This window comes from Onychostoma macrolepis, chromosome 12 (genome assembly GCF_012432095.1).
Source record: "Onychostoma macrolepis isolate SWU-2019 chromosome 12, ASM1243209v1, whole genome shotgun sequence".
Taxonomy (NCBI): domain Eukaryota; kingdom Metazoa; phylum Chordata; class Actinopteri; order Cypriniformes; family Cyprinidae; genus Onychostoma; species Onychostoma macrolepis.
The window spans coordinates 25,730,644-25,750,928 of record NC_081166.1 but is presented as its reverse complement, the minus strand read 5'-3'; the positions used below and the strand labels follow the sequence as shown (position 1 = coordinate 25,750,928).

General features: G+C 37.4%; 1 protein-coding gene across 2 annotated transcripts; it reads left to right on the top strand.

Moving 5' to 3' along the window:
• Positions 1–2,616: 2,616 nt before the first annotated feature.
• On the top strand, positions 2,617–4,229 carry dkk1b (dickkopf WNT signaling pathway inhibitor 1b). 2 transcript variants are annotated; one of them, XM_058793103.1, is made up of 4 exons: positions 2,617–2,869; positions 2,959–3,100; positions 3,206–3,346; positions 3,689–4,229. In XM_058793103.1, the coding sequence occupies exons 1-4, from the start codon at positions 2,666–2,668 to the stop codon at positions 3,934–3,936; spliced, it is 735 nt and encodes a 244-aa protein (XP_058649086.1). In that variant the 5' UTR covers positions 2,617–2,665; the 3' UTR covers positions 3,937–4,229. The 2 variants fall into 2 exon arrangements, with proteins under 2 accessions (XP_058649086.1, XP_058649085.1); XM_058793102.1 differs by having other exon boundaries at positions 2,956–3,100.
• Positions 4,230–20,285: the final 16,056 nt, after the last annotated feature.

Sequence of the window (20,285 nt, the reverse complement as noted above, 5' to 3'; positions counted from 1 at the left end):
GGTGCGTTTCGCAAGTTCCATTGAACTCTTTTGGTAACGATGGAACTTGCGACCATACTTGCTTTTGGGAAACGCAACCCTAAACGATTCGTCCACGAATCACTTGGATTAGCAGTTATCGACCAAAAGACTTTAGTGAACCTAGAACCGTCGTGAACATGTAAAATCCGATAGTAGCTAAAAACAAACAAACAAATGCGTAAACAGTTAAGGTAAAAAGCCACAAATGTTACAAATAAAACATAATGGAAACATATCATTGCAGTTTATGCACATGAGTTGGTATTACACTTTTTTCAGTCAAGAGTTTAAATGGACTTTAGTAAATAATAGGCTATAGGGCTAAATGCAAACCATAATATGTTTATACAGTTTTCATAACCTGTAGGCTGCAACGAAATGAACTAGGGCACAGTAACCTTGATAATAAAACATGAAATGATCTAGGGCACATTAACCTTGATAATAAAACATAATAATAATCATTAACAAATCTTACCTAAATCTTAACTAACATGTCCCTACACAGTATTGGAACATGCTAGAACATGCATGCCACATCAGGATGCCAAGTAATGAGGTAATTACCTCGCATCGTAAAAGAATTACTAACTCGATGTTTTGAACTGGTTCTTTGAAAAGACATGTTCAAAAGAACCGAATCGCAGAACAGAACTTCCATCACTTTTCAAAGCCATTGCAACAAACTGATAAAGGCACACCTGTAACCTTCTATTATATTAATGCAACACGTTGCAAAAAAGGACACTGCTTGGCAAACTTCAACAGGGATAGTTAGGCTAATTACCCATATTACTTTTTTTTTTTTTTAATTATTATTATTAAAGCTAACCGTATTGAACACCGGTGTCATTTATGATTTTACTGTTGCCGCCTCCTGTAAATGCCTTTTCTTTTTCTTTTTTTTAATTATTATTTAAACCATGGAATTGTATTGCTGTAGTTAATAATAGCCTATTTAGAGTCACTCAGGAGCCCTGAGCTGAATAAGCTGGCATCAGGAATTTTAAAAAACAAGATTACCTGGCATCCCACTAAATGAATTTGCTGAGTACAATGTCTACAAAAGCCGCTAAAAGCCGAGCAAACGGACTGTTTGCGAAAATGCCATCGCTGTGGAAGTCTGATTAAGACACGGGCTTCAGTCCTGTTTGATCTAAGCTCATCAAAGGCTCCTTTACACACGCTTCATTTTACACCACTGTAGGCTTTGGATGTACAATTAAAACAAAGCCAATAGACAAAGGGATGGGGATGAACCCTGCCAATTCGCGTTTAATGAAGTGTATTGAGCGTTTGTCCTGTGGCCGTCTATTAGAAGTGACCCCTGTCAACAACATCAAAGACATTGATTTGGGAGTTATCCCGGGGTATTCTGCAGAGAGACACTTTGAAATTGTTAAATCATTCGCGCAGTTTATGTCCACCGAAATGTCATATGATACAATTACTATTCAATTTAAGAGCAGTCTTTTATAATTGCAATATATAGCGACTGTAACTTAACTGTCTCAAATCTGTTAGTCATCTAGGCCTATTCAATAGACAAATAAATGTACGCTATCTTTTGATAAAGGTAGGCTACATGAACACATGGGTTTCTCAATGAATGTGGATAATATTAACATTTTAGAAGCGAGATTATATAGCCTAATTATTTTATTCTGTTCTGCTCAAATCTTTGTAATCAATATGAGCCATGTCACCTAAGAGCGTCATATTCTTATCTCAGATTGCTAATCACTCACTATTTGTTTAAAAGCACAGACTGAACGATAATTAATTCGGCAAACTTCTCTCTTCTTCTTATTTGCATATTCACTTTGATCTTATGCACTTGTTTAATCAAACGCATTTCAAAGGGCCCTTGTGACGGTTGACTCAACTTCTGCTAAATCTTTACTGCATTTCTAACACGGAATATACAAAATCACTGGGAGAAAAAAACAGTGAAGCTATGAAAAATAATTATCTGTATATTCATGGTTAAATGTCCAGTGACTGACATCTAGAAGTGATTTTAATGTGATTTGATATTCAAATAAACAGACTTCAACAAGCAACATGAGTATTACAATAAATTTACAAATAATACAATTGTATTATTATTATTATTATTATTATATTCCATACTCACATTCCCATTTAAAATATTTTTCAATATTGATTCATGTTGACTAGTCAGTGTTTGTAAAAAAAAAAAAAAAATGTTTCCTGGTTTACTTGGTTGAACTAGTGAAGACTGTAACTTTGCAGCTTTAGCATTAAAGTTGAATATTTTTGCTGGCTTATATATATATAATTTTGTATGCTTTGTAACTATTGTAAAATATTTATTTATTTATTATTATTATATTTATTTATTTTTCTTACTATTTCTCAGCTGATTTTACCATCCAATAAGCAATATTACTGTGATGGCAGCTCATGAAAATGTGCATACAATCACACCGATAGACAGACAGCTCTTGACACAACGCTTTGAAATTTCATCCAGCCCTTTGTTACTCTCAGCGAGGGGCGGGAGCGCAAACAACCCCGCGCGCGTATAAATGAAGCGTCTTGAGCTCATGAGGAACCACAGAAGAGCTCCGCTCACCTCGGGAATACATCCTCCATCCTCCAAGGAATACCAGACCTGACAATGCTGCACATTGCCATGTTCTCTACCGCATGCCTCATTCTTGTGGGCTGCATCAAAGCGGCATCCAGCGGTTCTGTGGTGCTCAACTCCAACGCTATTAAAGTCGGTTCAGGTGCGGCGAGTCCCGGTCACCCGGTCAGCCCGAGTCCGGAGGAGTCACCTGCGGACAGCGGCAGCCTGAACTTCGCCATCGATACACCGCAGGTAAGAACATAAACGAGCACATGTTATCTCAGACAGCTGCTTTTACTTTGTGGTCGTTAGACTAATAGTGTATTTCTAAACTCCAGCAGCCTTTAATCTGCGAGAGTGATGAGGAATGCGGTGGCGACGAGTTCTGCTTCCTGTCTCGCGGTGTCTGTCTCCAGTGCAAGAAGCGCAGGAAGCGCTGCATCCGGGATGCGATGTGCTGCCCTGGCAACCACTGTAGCAACGGTAAGATCACAGTTACGATATGCTAGAGTACTGATATTTCAGCGTTATATTGCTTGAACAGACAGTGTTGACTAACAATTAACTTAAAATGCGTCTTCCTATTAGGAGTTTGCCTTCCAAATGATCCTGACATGATCCACCAGATTGGAATGGAAGAGTTTGTATCCAACTCCCAAGAAAACTCAACTATTGTGGTGCCACCAAAAGTTGCAACTCAAGGTTCACCACAAAACCAAATGCTAAAAGGTAAACAAAGATTCATATAACCAATGATGTATGTGTAGAATAGCTCCAAATTATTCCATGTTATTTTGACCTAGTTTCAGCTCAGTTTGTGGGTATATTTTTAATCTGTTAATCAAGGCATGAACTTTTCAGGAATGTGACTGGTATTAAATATAGTAACTTTGGTTGAGTGTAAGGATCACTGCATGGAGAATGTTAGCAATGTAATGAAACATTTGTTTATAAGACCAGGATTTAAGATCATCTCAGTCTTCAATGTGAAAGCTATTTTGATATATTAAAATGGTCTTCAGAAAATGTATGTTGAGCATGGTATTCATGAGTGTTGTTTTGTTTTTAAAGGTCTAGAGGGAGAGAACTGCCTGAGATCATCAGATTGTGTAGAGGGACTCTGCTGTGCCCGTCACTTTTGGTCCAAAATCTGCAAGCCTGTCCTAAAAGAAGGCCAAGTCTGCACCAAGCACAAGAGGAAAGGCACCCATGGCTTGGAGATATTCCAGCGCTGCGATTGTGCAGAAGGTCTGTCCTGCAAAACACAAAGAGATGGCAGCAAGTCATCACGGAGTCTGCACACTTGCCAGAGACACTGAATGAATATTCAAGGAATTTCCTTTCACAAAGCTCCCAGAGAAGCAAAAAACAGACTTGATCAAAGATGACGACGAGCGATTGAGGGGAAGCAGGAATGGGATACTCTGTTTTTACTCCATTTTCTTGCATCAGCATTGCAGAGTAGATAAAATTGTTCCTCAACGGAACTTAAATCTTGCAGTAAATTACTGTATTATACTGTAAATAATATAAGGCAGTTGGCACTTAATTCAGATATTTTTGTCAACCCTGAAAGGTGCATCAGTCTTTTGCTAGTCTATCTTAAATGTGTATACATCTGGTTTTTACAGTCATATAGAGCTGATTTAAATGTCTATTTTATTGTAAATAAAGATGATATAAAATATACAATGTCTTACATCATGCTTGCATTAAGTTGTATCTACACTAAAGGACACAAAGTGTGTTAAGTTAGGTGTGGTCAGAGCTGAGGGCTGGAATGCATTCAGGTCTAGAAGTTTAATTAAGCTATTTAATAAGGTGTGTCTATATTTAATAAGCCATAAGAGACATTTCCACTACTAAAACAAAGTACTATTCAAAGTCATTAGGTGGTCACTATTTAATTGCATCTGGGAGACTATTTTTTATTACTTTGAGATCACTTTGTGTTATTCCCATTGGAACAAATTGATCAAAGAGAGCAAGGAGATCAAAATGATCAGTGAATGATCTATTATTTAAAAACATGTTTTTTTTAAACTTACTACACAAAGAATCAAACAAAACACGAAAGACCACTGTTACAACAATAAAGATAAACAAAATAGCAGTCATGTAAACCAACCAGCCTTGAAACGGAGATTAAAAAGCCATGCATGTCTGATTGATCCGATGCTTTCAAAAGCATTTATATAGACAGGTCACACATTACAAACAAGCATCTGTTTGAGGTCTGCTTGTGAATTCTGTCTGTCTCTCTCTTTGAAGGTGAGAGGCTTTAATATGGTCTAGCACGCTATAGTCACCTTCTCTTTAAAGTTCAAGGATGCTTACTGATAGTGGCAGCATTTAATGGCACTGTCTGCTCAGAGCTTCTAGTAAATCATTATGGCACATATATTAGACTTCAAGCAATTTAATGGATTTATACATGGTTATACATACTTTTATGTTTCAGTGTTGGTCATTTTAATGGTTCAAACAGAACACAATGCTGCAAAAGAGCAAATACCCTTCATTCACAAAGTCCTTTTTTGTGGGTACTGCTTCCTTTTGCATTTCTCCCAGCTGTAATTGGAAACTTTAAGTCTTTTACCTGGAGCTGTCAAGAGAGACAAAGCCATGGGGTAATCATTTCAAAGCACAGGATATACAGTTTGCAATTGTCTCTTTCCCATCCATGTGCCTTGACTGGCATTGGAGAGGCTTTCTCCCAGCTTTTGTCAATACCGTCAACAGCTTGAAGACCACAAACATCTGTGGATGGAATCCCAAGCTGCACAATGATGCAAAAGAAACCCAAATGTCCGCAGTCTGCATACAGTAAAAGTTAAGTCTTTGATGGTAAACAGGTCAAGGCCAACTTCACTAAGAGGAATCAAGTGTCCATAATCTGCAAACATGAGTGTGAAAAGGTGGATTTCCTTCTTTTTTTTTCAAATTAGGTACAATAAAGCAGCAATACTGGGCTTCTGAACATAGCAGTGTGAATGTTTGCAAACTGCCCCTAAAGCCTGGTTCGCTTTGAAGTTGAGATCAGTCAACACTTCACGGCACATACTATTTTTCAACAAATAGTTAAGTAACTGGGGCTCACACTCAGAGTTACTTAAAAAGAACCCAAACACATTAATGTGAAATGAGCATTTACCCTCCAAAGTATGTGCCGTTGATGGTAGTCTGGCTGTTTTCAATGACATTTGGCGAGATGAATGGGGTGTATGGCTGTATGTGTAGTAATATTTGATTAAATTTCTAATCAGTCACGTTATTTGATTTACTTGTCTGAAGAATCTAAGTTAAGAAACTGTGAGGAAATAAAAAGTGACCAGGTACATGTATATTTGACATTGCCTTATTAAAAAAGATCATTTTAATCAAAATGAGATCATTTAGGTTATATTTTAAAGCTCAGATCTCTTAGTGTGAATTAACCTTAAACAGGTAGAAGTGCGATGAGAGGATACAATTAAGGAAACATTCTGAACATTTTGTGTGGCAAAAGATGTTTTTTCACAGCTCTTTATTATAATGGCAGATAGCCAGCATAAATGAATGACATTTGAGTAGTTGTCTTTAATTTTAAGTTTGTGTGTAATAATTACTAGTATGATCTTACCTACCTACCTACCAGTCACTGTTAGATGTTTGCATCAAAGGGGTGAAAATACTGATGTGGTGATTAAAACAGAAGATCCTGGAATATTACGAAAACAGCCTTATTAAATAGCATCACCTTTTCAATTCGTGGAAGAATGATTCAGATTCTGAGCTGCTTTATGGTATTGTATTCAATTGCATTTAGCATTTGTGGAATTATATACCCAAGTCTCAGCAATGTGCATAAATACAGAGAAATCTCGTCTGTGTCACATATAGAGTAGAGGTTTGTGGGTCAATGTTGGCTGTAGAATGGCTTGGAATGACCCTGTGCTGTTATACTAGCTGACTGACTGCCATGCTTGCAAATTACAGACAGCAAGATCCGACTGTAATGATGGCAGGCGTCACAGATATGAGCTCTTTAAGATGCATGGTTTTCAGCAGCAGACAGCAGCCTGACAGAGTCCAAACACAGAGTTAGAGAGTGGAACGCCACCTTCTCTATGGCTCTGTTTACCTCAAGTCAAAGACTTGGACTTGAAGAGGGCAAGAAACAGTTAGTCAACAACTAGATGAATATGAGAATTTTGTGATACAGCATTAACAATCATTCTGAATTGTTGCCTTTTATAACTGAGGTTTCAGAGGTCTCTCAAGATGACTAACACACCACATTTACAGTTAGAATGTCTTTCTTTTCAACACTTTGAATGTTTTAGGCCTGAATCTGACAAACTCACAGGCAAAATTCTGTTGCTCAGAGTTGCTTACGGAGAATTAGTATTGACTTAGATGTTTCCCCTAAAATGCAAATGGCACAATTATTGATATACAGTAAGAGTATTGCGCTATAAAACGATTACTGATAGTATAGCATAGAACAGATAACTTGGATTTAGATGATTTTGATGAGAAAAACTCATATTGAGAGCTATGACTTTTGTTGGATAATTTGGAATCTTGGCAAATCTGAGCACAGTTTGAGACATTGTTGAGATCTCTTATGAAACTTTAGAAGAGGCCTTTTTGAAGTGTTTTACATAAACCACAGCTCTGGTTTGGATGCATGACATAAAATTAATGCAACACTTAGGTTAGTTAAATGGTGCACAATGTGTTAGTTTTCTAATACATTATCTTGACACCTGACTGTTAATATCATCATTAAACTAAAAGGGCTTGTTATCTCATGGAACATCTGAGAATGGTCTGAACGCTCAGTCTTGTTCCATGCAGCTTTACGAGGTGATTTATAGACATCTTGATTGCTAAGGCCTGTCAGAATAATTATCAAAATTACATGATAAATATTTGTCATGTTTGATGTCTTGTTGAAAAGTGATTTTCATTTGTGTTGACAAATGACTGGCTCTGAAACTACAGTATTATGCAGATGCTGAAATAGATTTATGAAGTTTTATGGCAAACATTACTCATGCACCTGTCATGTTTTTTAGAAATCACTAAAGCACTCTAAGTCACGGAACGGCATTGAAACAAATTAAAAGACAGCTATACTTCTCATAATTTTGCAACAATTTTTGTAATTTGGTTTTGGGAGAATTTGATCAATTATTTATAGTGAAATATTTGAGATTATTGGAGCGTTTTTCTTTGGAATAAATCATAGGATACATGATATCTCAACACAATATACTTATCAGCCAATGTGTTTTTTAATTGTATTATGATTGGTCAACTTTGCATGTGCAGTTGTGCATGCTTATTTCCTCTGTTTTTATCATATTTGATGCTCGCTTAATACTGTACATTATGATGTTGTATTTATTTATTTAATTAATTGTATTATTATTTATTAAGTGCTACTTTTTTGACAAAATATTATAGGCTTTAGGTATTACTAGCCATGCATCTACCAGATTATTGTATCTATTAGAATTTGTTTTTGTTTTTTTACATCAGTGCATCCATACATACACAAAAGAGGAATCATAAATCTCACTTTGTTAACTGTGGAGAATTGACAGCAGAGAAACATGCAAATGTTTGACACTTTTAGACGTACTGTAATGTACTGTATAGTCTTCTACAGCAGCACTGAGCTGCTGATGTGGCTGGCCATGAGCTTATGGCTGTGTCATGTGGAGGACAGAGACAGCTTCTTTACTGTCACCATGGTGCTGGGTGTCATCATCGTTTAAGTGTCTGATTAGTGCAAAAGCTTCCACACCCACTCATAAAAATTCACAACTGAGTATCAATCCATTAGTAGAGGGACAAAGGGAAAAATGCTTTATGTAAATGTATTAAAAGGAATAGTTCACCCCACACCATAAAGAAGTACAGAACTTGGGCCCTTCATTCCAAGTCTTAAGAGTTACTTAGTTAGTTAGTTAGTATCTATGTTTACGTGCACCCAAATAATCCCTTAGTAATCAGATTGATGGCTCAAGTGGACTGAAAAGTCTTCATCATAAACACTGACATTTCTGCCGGATTGAAAAAGGTGTTGTAGACTTGAAATAATCTGATCAATAGGAAACAATTAGGAATTGTAATTATTTTCAATCAGATTCAAAAATACCTAACACACATGCATGTTTTACTTCTTACGAACATGCATATGCTTATGTACGTCTTACGAACTGGTCAGTGGAGTGAAGACTGAATATTCACTAAATATTGTCTAAAAAACCTCGTCTGACATGTTAGCTTTCATTTTAGACATATCGTCAAGGCAAAAACAATAATTATATTTACAGCAGCACTAAATATTATGGTGGTGATGATCAGCGATTCTCCAAAGTGAAAATGCTGGAGGCGTCTTCCTCTTTGAGGTTTGTAGGTCACCCAGAGTTGAAGTCAGATAACACTGCAAACCTCAACCGAGATTTACACAATCGCTTCAGAAAAGAAAGGCATATCTCCTGTCTCCCTCTGAAAAGAGACAATGTCATTCCACAGGAGCGCTCAGAATGCTGATCTTCATCATTAAAGACAATTATGTCACATTCACTTCTCCTCTCCCTGCTCTGAAGGGAAGTAGCCAAAGCCAATTTAATGTTCTTCAATTGTCTCCTTTGTACTGCATACAGTTTACTGGGCTTAATAGGACAGGCCGCTTCCCTTTGATAGTACCTCTTCCTCCGCCAAACCCATAATGCCCCCATTTGTTCTACACAAAAGCCCAACTTAAACTACACAAAGAAGTGGTTACACAGAATCTCATTTGCCTAAGTGATTGCATCCACAAAAAAAAGGCTTGGATCTTTGATCTCAGTGAGGGGCAAATGTGTTGGCTTTACTCGGTTGCGTGAGGCGCTGACCGAAACAAAGGCGCCCCTAATTCGAGCTATTACCCGCACATTACTAGCTCTGCGTTTGCTCATTTGCACAAGGGTTTAGGGGCAAAGAATACGTGTCAATGGGTGGACTCGAGTCCGTCAAGTTTATCTGTGTCATCCGAGAGAACCAGCGGGCAGCCTTAATTTGGAGGGCTCACTTCAAAAAGAGGAGATTTGGCCGCTGTCGAAAAGCAAACAACGTTTAGCACCTCAGTGCCTAGTGCTAATGACAAACAAGCTGCTCGGATCCACATGAAAGAGGGGCATCCTTGGGCCTCCATCAATGACCTTTTCAAATACACTTCCTCCACACACAAAAGAGCCCACCATCCATCTCCTCAGAGGAGCAACCGTGCTCCAACCCAGGCCCATTCACCGGCCCTCACTCTAAATATGAATGCAAGGACGGGGGAAAAGTTTTTCTTCTCAACTACTCTTGAAACAAATACCATAAATAAGTCAAAGAGAAGCAGGGAGGGGTAGGTGTACATTACATGACTTCAAAGGCTCTCTCTCTCTCTTCCCCCATAGAGCCCAGGCAGCGTGCTTATTTTCAAGGTGCTTATTCATGTGTGCAGACTTGGGGCTACATCACTCAGCATTACCCGAGGGACACTTAACAGTTTCCTACAAAATAAAAAAAAGGGAGGGGGTCCAAACAGATTCCGGAGAACTTGAAACTGACAGAGAGGATATTTCCGAGACGGTAGTGGTGACCTCGCGTCACCCCCGTGGGCTATGTCAATTAACCTCCCATTTTACAGTTGGCTGCCTCGTGAGAAAATACACACCAACACAAAGGCTAAGTATCGTCAATTATATCATAAAACAACAGAGTGGCCTCACATAAAAGAAGATAAGCTGCCCGATATTACTTTATTTGAGTTTTTATATCACGTCAATTCAAGGTGACAGATGGCGACATTTTTATTGAGTCGCACACCAGCGCCTCAAGAGCACGAGAGCTATTCATGGCGGTAACATAATCGGGTTGTCGCTGACATCATACTTTCTTGCGTTACATATTTTTAGCTGTATGTTACTTCCCAGCTTTTTTGGCTTTACCCCCACAGGCCAGTCGGTACGGGAAAACAATATCAGTGGCTTTTCTCTATAATGCTGGTAAACATCTGCATCTTCTCTTCTTACACAGGTATCAAAGGTTTCATTTGCTGACTGCGTTAATTCAACAGGAAAGGTTATCATCTGTAGGGAAACTGTTTTCCAGTTCAATTCACAGTGATTCTCCTGTCCATATTTTGATCTCTGATCCTGTATTGATGGCATCTACAGGACTGCTTCTGTTTTCAATGGGCTTGGCTTTTATCCCAAATGCATTTTTTTGCTTTAGTCCCATATGAGATTAGATTTTCATATAATGTTTGATTACACTACATTTTAATATCAGTTATGCTTCCTGAATGCAGTGATGCTTTATTTTTAGATTTCCTGTTTTCATTTTACCTTTTTTTTTTTTTGTCATGTTTTATTATGGATTTTCTGCATATTATCTATATATTATGTTCATTCATTCATTAATTTCATTAAAAATTAATAACAAAAGTTTTTGTTGTTGTTGTTGTTGTAGCTGGATATTAACCAGACAATATTTTAGTGTGTGAACCCTGTGGTATTACTTTGTCAAATAAGAAAGAGATTGTGCTTATACTACTGAAACATAGCAAATAAATTATTATGAATTAATAATTAATTAATTAATTAATATACCTACTACACATTTTTTATTCATTTTATTTTATTTTATTTTATTTTAACCACCTGGTCTCGGGTGATTTTTAGAAGATATATGAAGTCAGTTCTCCTCCAAGTTCCCACAGATGTCTTATTAACTACAGGTGTAGCTCATCACATCAACTGTGGACATGTTTCATTAACATTTGTTGTCATTTTTTGACCTCAACAACACTAGTCCACATTTTTTCAGTGTATGGAAAACAGCAGTATGAACAACATTATTCCTTTCTCACTGGAAGAAAATCTTCCAGATTTGGAAGCACATGATGGTGAGTAAATGGTGACAGAATTTACATAAACTAGTCCAGCTATACTCTCATTACTTGAGTCTGTGAGTGAAGCCTTTGTAACAGACTCCAGAGAATCTTATTATCAGTCAAACACAGTCCTCCACGCTGAGAGATGCTCCTAATCTCATCTATAAGAACAGGTGTTTCCCATCCAAACAAATGTGTTTAGAGTAAGTGGAGACTTAAAAACAACAATTGACTTAAAGCTGAACTTAAGCCCATTCTAAACATAGTCTAAGATACCAAAAATAGCTTAGCACAGCTTTAGCAAACTTGACAAGCTAATGTAAATCAATTAGTTTTATAATCAATGACATTAGGCCTGTTTACAACTACAGTGCACATTGTCAGTCTAAACTAAACTCATATTTGACAAATACCAGTTAAAATAGACAACACATATTGTTGCCAGCCGCACTATTTTTGTTTGGATAAACCCCAAATGGAAGTATTAAACTCAGTGGTGGAGGTAACGGATTACAATTACTCACGTTACTGTAATTATTATTATTTCTTTTCGTGTAGCCTAGCCTACTTGTACTTTTTTGAGTATATTTTTAAAGCTGTGCTTTTACTTGTACTTAAGTACAAATTAAGCAAAATAATCTACTTCACTACTTATAAATCACAGTTAGTTACTGAGTACGCCCACAATTTGAATTGATATTCAAACCTTTGACGGCACTTTAGTAGCCAATAAAGATATCCGAACGTAAACGAACCAATAAAAGCCCTGATATCTGAACCGGGAAAAGCCCCTGCTGCAGCACGGTTGAAGAGTTGATCGGACAGTGAGGGAGCTCAGCGTAATTTATGGTCCAAACTCAAAGTTTGGAGAAACAAACTACATGGTAGTGTTATCATAAATATCTATATTTTGATACCTATACTGAAATATCTGACACAGTTCCATTAATCATTTTCCACAGTATCTGCCGTGTATACACCGATACAAGCTGCGTCTTGCTCTCTCCTCTCCGACAGCGAGTTTGACATCCGCCTCCTGTCAATTACAGAGTCTGAATGTCCATGCGGGATTGCAGGTATTCTGCATAATTTTAATCATTCCTGAGCTTTATTGTAACATGAGAACACAGTCATGTACTGTAATCTCAGGAAATTGGATGCGAGCTCTCAAATAGGCCTAAAATATACAAATGAACTGCCTGTCCTCTCACGCCGACATTGCTTGTGCGCACTCAGACTGCGTGCAATCGCGATCTCTCGTGCTAGAAATGATTTCTCTTTGATCCTGGATTAAACTTTGTAAAAAGTTTTCAGTCATTCAGAATAGATCCACGCCTGACCGATGAAAATGCTACTGGGAATTTTATTGGCTGCAAGTGAAATGCACCAGAAAGTCTTTCAACAATCAAAGATGAAACTTAAATTTCTTTACAATGTAAGTGTGCTATAAATGTTTTGGAATGGGATATTTGTATGATTTGTACATATAAATATCCTAGTCTGCATAACTGCATCACTACAGACATTACAGGTCAAAGCCTTCTGATGTTCCATTTATCTAAACACTATAAAACTGCCTATAAAAATTCAGCCTTGCCATATTTTGAATACCTCAACTGAATTTAGGTCATTTGTTTTATAATTTTATTACTGACTGTGTACTTGTCTTTTATTTTTATTTTTTTGTAAATTCAATTTAGTTTGAAATCAAATTTGAAATCATGCTTCCTTGCTCTATGGGCTTTTGCAACAAAAAGGGTCCAAGCCTCTACTCATTTCGCTTGAGAATACTACTATCTCAACAGCCATTTATGAGCACTATTTAATTAATATTACATATTTAAGCTAAGCATTTAAAAATTTGCTGTGCACACTACAGTTTCCGTGCTCACAGTGTCTCAGACACTAATATTTTAGCTGAATCACTGTCTGGCCATCTGGAATTTCAGTATGGAGATAAAGGTTAGGGTTTTAATTTTTCAGAATTACATGACATTGTGCGTGTATGTTAGCATAGTTTGGTGTTTTTTTTATAAGTAATAACCTTTAGTTATATATATATATATATATATATATATATGTATATAAATCCCTACACAATCTAGCCCTATCTACCTCTCTGAACTTCTTCATCTCTACTCTCCATCAAGAAGCCTACGATCCTGTGACCAGGCTTTGTTGGTAGTCCCTCACGTTAGGCTTAAGCGTAGAGGTGAGCGTGCTTTTGCAGTGGCAGGGCCTCGACTTTGGAATACCCTGCCTTTAGAGATTAGAATGGCCTCTTCTCTGTCTGTTTTTAAGTCTCTGCTAAAAACGTATTTATTTTCCTTAGTGTATTGACTACTGTGCTATGGCCAGTTTTAATTTTTAAATTGTTGTATTAAATTCTGTCGGGTTTGTTTTCTGTGTATGTGGTAGGCTATAATCTTGATTTTCTGTAAAGCACTTTGGTCAGCCTGGTGGCTGTTGTAAATGTGCTATACAAATAAAATGAACTTGAACTTGAACTAGTTATAATGACACTGATCTCATTTAATAATTTTCTGAATTTTATCCAAAAATTCACTTTAAACTATTTCAAAACCCTGAATCCTTATTTTCCACCACCGTGACTAAAGCAGGTGAAAGTAAGCCTTGATTAAACTTGCATTCAGACAGATTTTTCCATTTTTCTGCGAGACAGACTGTGTCAGCATCGTAAGCTCTGATTGTGGCACTAGAGCCACCCGAGAGCATGTCTTTAACAGCTTGCTTGCCACAGTCTTATAATGGGTCATTATGAATTTGATTTATGATGAGGTTTAGCCACTTAAAGTTTCCATCACCAGCTGATCGCACATTGTACATTCTCCAGAGTCTCGGCCGCAACCATGCAGCCTCATCGTCACTTCATTCTCTGTACACTGGACAGGCCACTAGACTAGAATGACACACTACTTAGGGGCCAATTAGAGGGTAATCAAGATGTTTAAGCATTTCGAGAGGGTGGCAAGGGATAATTGCCAAGACCACAGTGCAGGGACCGTCAACACGCCACAGAGTTGCTCCAGTCCCCACAGTAGTGAAATCAAGACCTGGCTGCAGTTCAATGTGGTCAAAGGCATGTGTGTGGAATGTGGGCCCGTCTGTTGCGGGCCCACTTCTCTATTCAGTCAAGTCTCTCCTGGTGTTTCTCATCTACATCAGCGTTTTTCAGATTTCAGATTTTACGTTGGGCATCAAGTGGCAACCCGACATAGTACAAAAAAAATTATTTTACGAAAATAAATAAAAATATCCTGACAATTTCATCGGTATTCCAAAACCACTTGTCCTATTTTGGCTCGCATGGATGCTGGAGCCTATCCCAGCATTGTTTGCCATAGGCAGGGAAACACCTTAGATGGATTCTCAGTCAAATGAACAGCTAAGGTTACATTTAGATTTTTTTTTTTTAAGCGTTTTGTGTTGCTTGTCCACGCTGACACATCTGAAATACTTAAATCACTTTGCTGTGTGTGCAGAAAACATCACAGATGCAGTGAAATGAAACAGAGAGAACAGACATAATAAAGTTCTCTGCCTTGTTTTGTTAATGGTTTTTGGCTATGAGGATATGTCACATAACCTGTCCATGCTGACTTGCAGAATGTAGAAAGAATGTGTCAAATAAATTAACATGCAAAATCTTAAGTTTGAACATATTGCCTTTGATGTCATCAAAAAAGGCAGTCCCACTTAATATTAGGGGGCCTTAACTACTTTGTGCTTACATTTAAATTAATAATTTGGTACAATGCGCTTATTGTGTACATACATGTTTTTACATTGTACTTATATTTTTAAAAATACCTATATGTAATTACATCTGTAATTAATATCTGTAATTACATTTATAATTACACTGTTGACACATCCCTTACACCTTAACCCACCCTTAAACTTAACCATACCAGAAAACCTGTTCCTAATCTTACCCGTCTCCCACCTCAATAGCAGCAAAAGTGTTTTGCAATACAATATGAACAAAATAAGTACATTGTACTTATTATTATTATTTTTTTATGTAAGTACATGGTTAAGGCCACCTAATATAAAGTGTGACCAAAAAGGCTAATTGGAAAAAACACACCTTTACCAACATTTTGCAAAACTTCAAAAACATACCATCACATAACCAGCTCCAAATGTATGGCTTTTCAATGTGGTAAGCTTGTTTGGTAGCTCACCCGGTACAGCATTACACTTCCGCTGTAAAGTGTTACGAATCCTGTGAAAAACAACTTATGACACTCAATAAAGAGCTTAAAGACTTTTAGAAGCAAGCTAAAATGTTATGGCTGCTGAAGCAAATGCATTTTTATATCGTGCTTGCTTTTGTTAAGACTATTGGTTGTAAGCTGTGTGCGCGCACGGCCGCGCAGAGAAATAATGTGCCGCAGACATGCAAAAATGAGTTGGGAAAGCCATTTGATTGTATTCTAGTAAAAATGAAAGAATTGCAATGCTCGGGTAAACCGCTATAGAGCTGCTACCTCTATAGAGTTAGAACCGGTGAATGCGGATTACAGGTTTCATAGAAAGAGAACGATGTGTGCCAAATGAGTCGCTGTAGAAACCGAATATTTCAATGGTTGCGGACGAAATAACTCAAATCGAGAGTCAACGCAATGACATGTTAAATAACACGTCCTCATGTATTAAAGAAGAGTGGCTTGATTAAGTGCTGGAAATAGCAGATGATGGCTACAGAATGGTAACGTTAGCAAAACTCTGAGACATTTACAGTCACACACAGGTGTATTGTGCAAACTGTACTTCATAGGGATGTTTAGATAGGTATATAAGAATTCACGTTCACGTTTAAAAAAATAAATAAATAACTTACAGAGCTCAGTTTAAATGCTACAGTTTGTTTTTTTATTCTCTTCTATCAGTTCAAATGCTTCAGTTGTTTTGATATTATGTTATATTATATTATGTTAGGCCTATAAACATAATAAATAATTGAAAGTTTTTTAATGGAGTCACTTATGCTCATCAAGGCTGTATTTATTTGATCAAAATACAGAAAACAAAAAAAAACAAAAAAAAAAACAGTAATATTGTGAACTCTTAGGCTATTGCAATTTCTAATATTGGTTTTCTATTTTAATATATTTTAAAATATAGTGTTCCTGTAAAGTAAAGCTGAATTTTCAGCATCATTACTCCACTCTTCAGTGTCACATGATCCTTCAGAAATCATTCTAATATTCTGATTTATTATCAGTGTTGAAACTATTGTGTGTCACGGGTGCGTGGTTGTAGTATTTAAATAAATGAAAGACAGGAGAACGAAACAGCATCAACTCACAATCCCATTTAATAAACTCAAGATTGGACAAATACAAGGGGAGAACTGAGGACTTTTATATGAACGGGAACAAAAGAACAAACAACATAATTCAAATCAGGTGGGACAATGAAAGATAATTAACTAATGAGAACAGCAACTAAACCATATAAGGACAGACAGGAACTTCGGGCGGGTAGACACGTGACAGTACCTCCCCCTCCCGGAAGGCGCGTCCCGCGCCGTAACAATACCACTGGAGAGGGGGGGTGGGCGCCCTGGAAGCCGGTGCCGGACAGGGATACAGGGCGGAACAGGAGACTCTGGGAGGCCATGGCGGGTCTGGGGACTCGGGTGGCCATGGTGGAGCAGGGAGCTTGGGCGCACAAGACGGAGCAGGATTCTCTTGAAGCGTGAACTCTTGGACGCGCGGGGCTAGGGAGGTGTCTTCGTGGCGCAGGCACTGGGAGGCGCTCTGGAAGCACGGAGCTGGACGGAACCAGCGGAGACACAGACGAGCTGGACGGGACCAGCGGAGGCACAGGAGAGCTGACCATACTCTTTGGCGGCGGGCTTGCCATACTCTCGGTCGGCGGGCTTGCGGTGGCCACGAACGGCGGCGTGCATTTCCCTGCTGACGGCGGGCTAGGGGGAGCCGCGGACGGCGGCAGGAATTCGTGGGCCGCGGACGGCGGCTGGTGAGGAGGAGTCGGGGATGATGGCTGACGAGGGAGAGTTGCGGCTGACGGGTTGGTTCCGGCTCGGGCTCGGACGCTTCCCAGACACCGAAGAACGGCCTCTCTCCAACACAATCCCGTGGTGTCTGGGAGGTCGACGGGATGGTGGAGATTGGCTCCGAGCCGGAACAGCTCTATGATGGTGGCGTCATCCCACGTCGTTGCCGCGGCGAGCTCGCAGAAATTTTTACTTTGTGCCTTGAAATGTGCAAGAAGCATTGCAAAATAATTTTTCAGAAATTTTGCCACAGGTAAAGTGATATAGTGGTTATAGCACAGCCTCACTCTAATACTTTTATATTAACGGCTACTGATTATTATATATAAAACATTTTATTAAGCATATTCATAAAATATGTACTCCCTGGGATAACAGAATGTTGCACTAGCTGTAACACTAATTATGGTGAATGACGCAGCAGAGCTGTTACTATATTGTGATATTGTAATTGATAGATTTCTTTAGATTTGCGTAGTTTCAGGTGGAATTTGCAGCCTTTTTTTTAACGTTTCACAAAATTTGGATTTAAATTAAAATTACAGTGTACTACAATGTTGAATTAGTAGCCAAAACAATAATCAAATTGGTCAAAATATTTCATACCCACACACACACACACACACACACACACACACACAGGGATGGGATTCACATAAATGTCTGAATGACAGATTCTGCAGAGCTTCATGTGGTTGCAGATTTCATACTGGTTATACAGTAAGTAAGTCAATTAATTTATGTCTTTATATAAAAATAAAGTTTGTTGTCCATAAACAAATTTTATCATTATGTTTCTCAAATTCTTAGGTTTCCAGGTGACGGTGACGGGGGATATATTTTTTCAAGCCGTGTTTTCTTTCTTCCCAGAGGCTCGTAGGACACCGACAGGCTTTAATGGGGCTCTCAGGGCCAAAATAACATCGTAGCATAAATAAAGCAGCTGTGGTCCTGACCTGTTACATATACTCCTCTGTGGAGATATTTCTGACCTACACTTGGGGTTAGTGTTTAAAGCAGTTAGTAACTGTGATGTTTAGATGAAGACATGAAGTCTAATCCTCTAAATTAAAGATGTGCGCTGCAATATAAATACAATCATCTGTAATAAGAGAGGACACAAGAGCCATCATAAACCATCACTATGTCATCTCACACCAGTTAAACATGGCCGTTTCTATTTTTGTGCTTTTGAATCTTCATTCTGAAATTGTAAACTAAGAATTCCTTTGATCAAGGTGGCATGTGTCAAGTCAGTCAAGTCAAGTAAAATGTATTTATTTCATGTGCTGTGTTGAATATCATTTACCTAATTTTATGTTCCTGGTAAAAATGACCAGCCTTTTAAAAATTGCTTGTAAATCTTTCATTATGCTGTATTATCACCAACTCTTGCATTCGATCTTTTTGTCAGCTTGTGTACTTTCAGTTAGCACAGGCTTTGTATTTCATTTTGGAACTGACTGGTCGTAGGCCTTATCGATCTGAGCTGATGCACCTCAGTTTTGGAGTGAAAAAAAAAATTGCATTATTTGTATAGATTTGTACAGTCACAAAAGAAATACAAAATCTGTGCTAAATGAAAGAAAATAAGTTGATAAAAAGTCTTTATCCAAGATTTGGCAATACTATAAAGCACAACGAGAAATTTATAAGTCATTTTTTGCAGGCTAGTCATTCTTTACTGGGCATTTTCAAACTAACTAGCATTTTTGAAGTAAAAGCCTTTCTGTTTCAAAATGGCTCACTGTCACTAACGTTACATTCTCAATCCTTGATATTACCTCAATCTTTCTTTATTATTCCATATACCAAGAAGTTACAGCTCTGGACGAAGACTTTTCTAAACCCACTCCGGTAGGATCTTTAATATAGTGAAGCCCTGAAAGACATTTTCCTTTCAAGCTTTGCTGACTATGAAGCATTGCCACTACAGTCAAATCCCCAAATTCACACTTAATGCTTTGCATTGGAAGGCACTTTTCTCTTTTTCATGACCTTGTTATGTAATTTGACAGCAAAGCTATGTAGGGAAAGGAGCAGAGAACAACCACACAGAATCTGAAGAGGGCAATTATTTTAGAATTACTAGCTGGTGTTTGTCGGCCAAGAGTCATTTGAAAATGATAATTCAGTATTTAAAAAAAAAAAAAAAAAAATATATATATATATATATATATATATATAAATACACACACACATATATATATATATATATATATATATATATATATATATATATATATATATATATATATATATATATATATATATATATATATATATATATATATATATATATATATATATATATATATAAACACACACATATATATATATATATATATATATATATATATATATATATATATATATATATATATATATATATATATATATATATATATATATAAAGCTATTTTGAGGTGATGCAACATATGATTAGCTAAATATAGCATGTTCTAATCAGAAATTCTCTCCGAATGCATTTAATTCCCTTTCAACTGGACATTCTTTGATGATCTGGAATGTCTGATGTTCTTCCTGGCGAGAGACAAATGGATTCACTAATTGTATTAAAAAAAATCCTCGTTTGAAAGATAACAAAGAGAGAGAATGCCTGATAGCCTGGACAATCTGCCATACTTAAAAGACATTGAAGCAAGATGATAATGGGCAGCACTGCGGCGAAGTTC

What these genes read in the sequence shown, in the direction of transcription:
- dkk1b (XM_058793102.1), top strand. Translation starts at nt 2,666, where the DNA reads ATGCTGCACATTGCCATGTTCTCTACCGCATGCCTCATTCTTGTGGGC. An exon ending in TCGCCATCGATACACCGCAG is followed by an intron (nt 2,870 to 2,955) that starts GTAAGAACATAA and finishes TCTAAACTCCAG; the next exon opens with CAGCCTTTAATCTGCGAGAG. An exon ending in ACAAAACCAAATGCTAAAAG is followed by an intron (nt 3,347 to 3,688) that starts GTAAACAAAGAT and finishes TTGTTTTTAAAG; the next exon opens with GTCTAGAGGGAGAGAACTGC.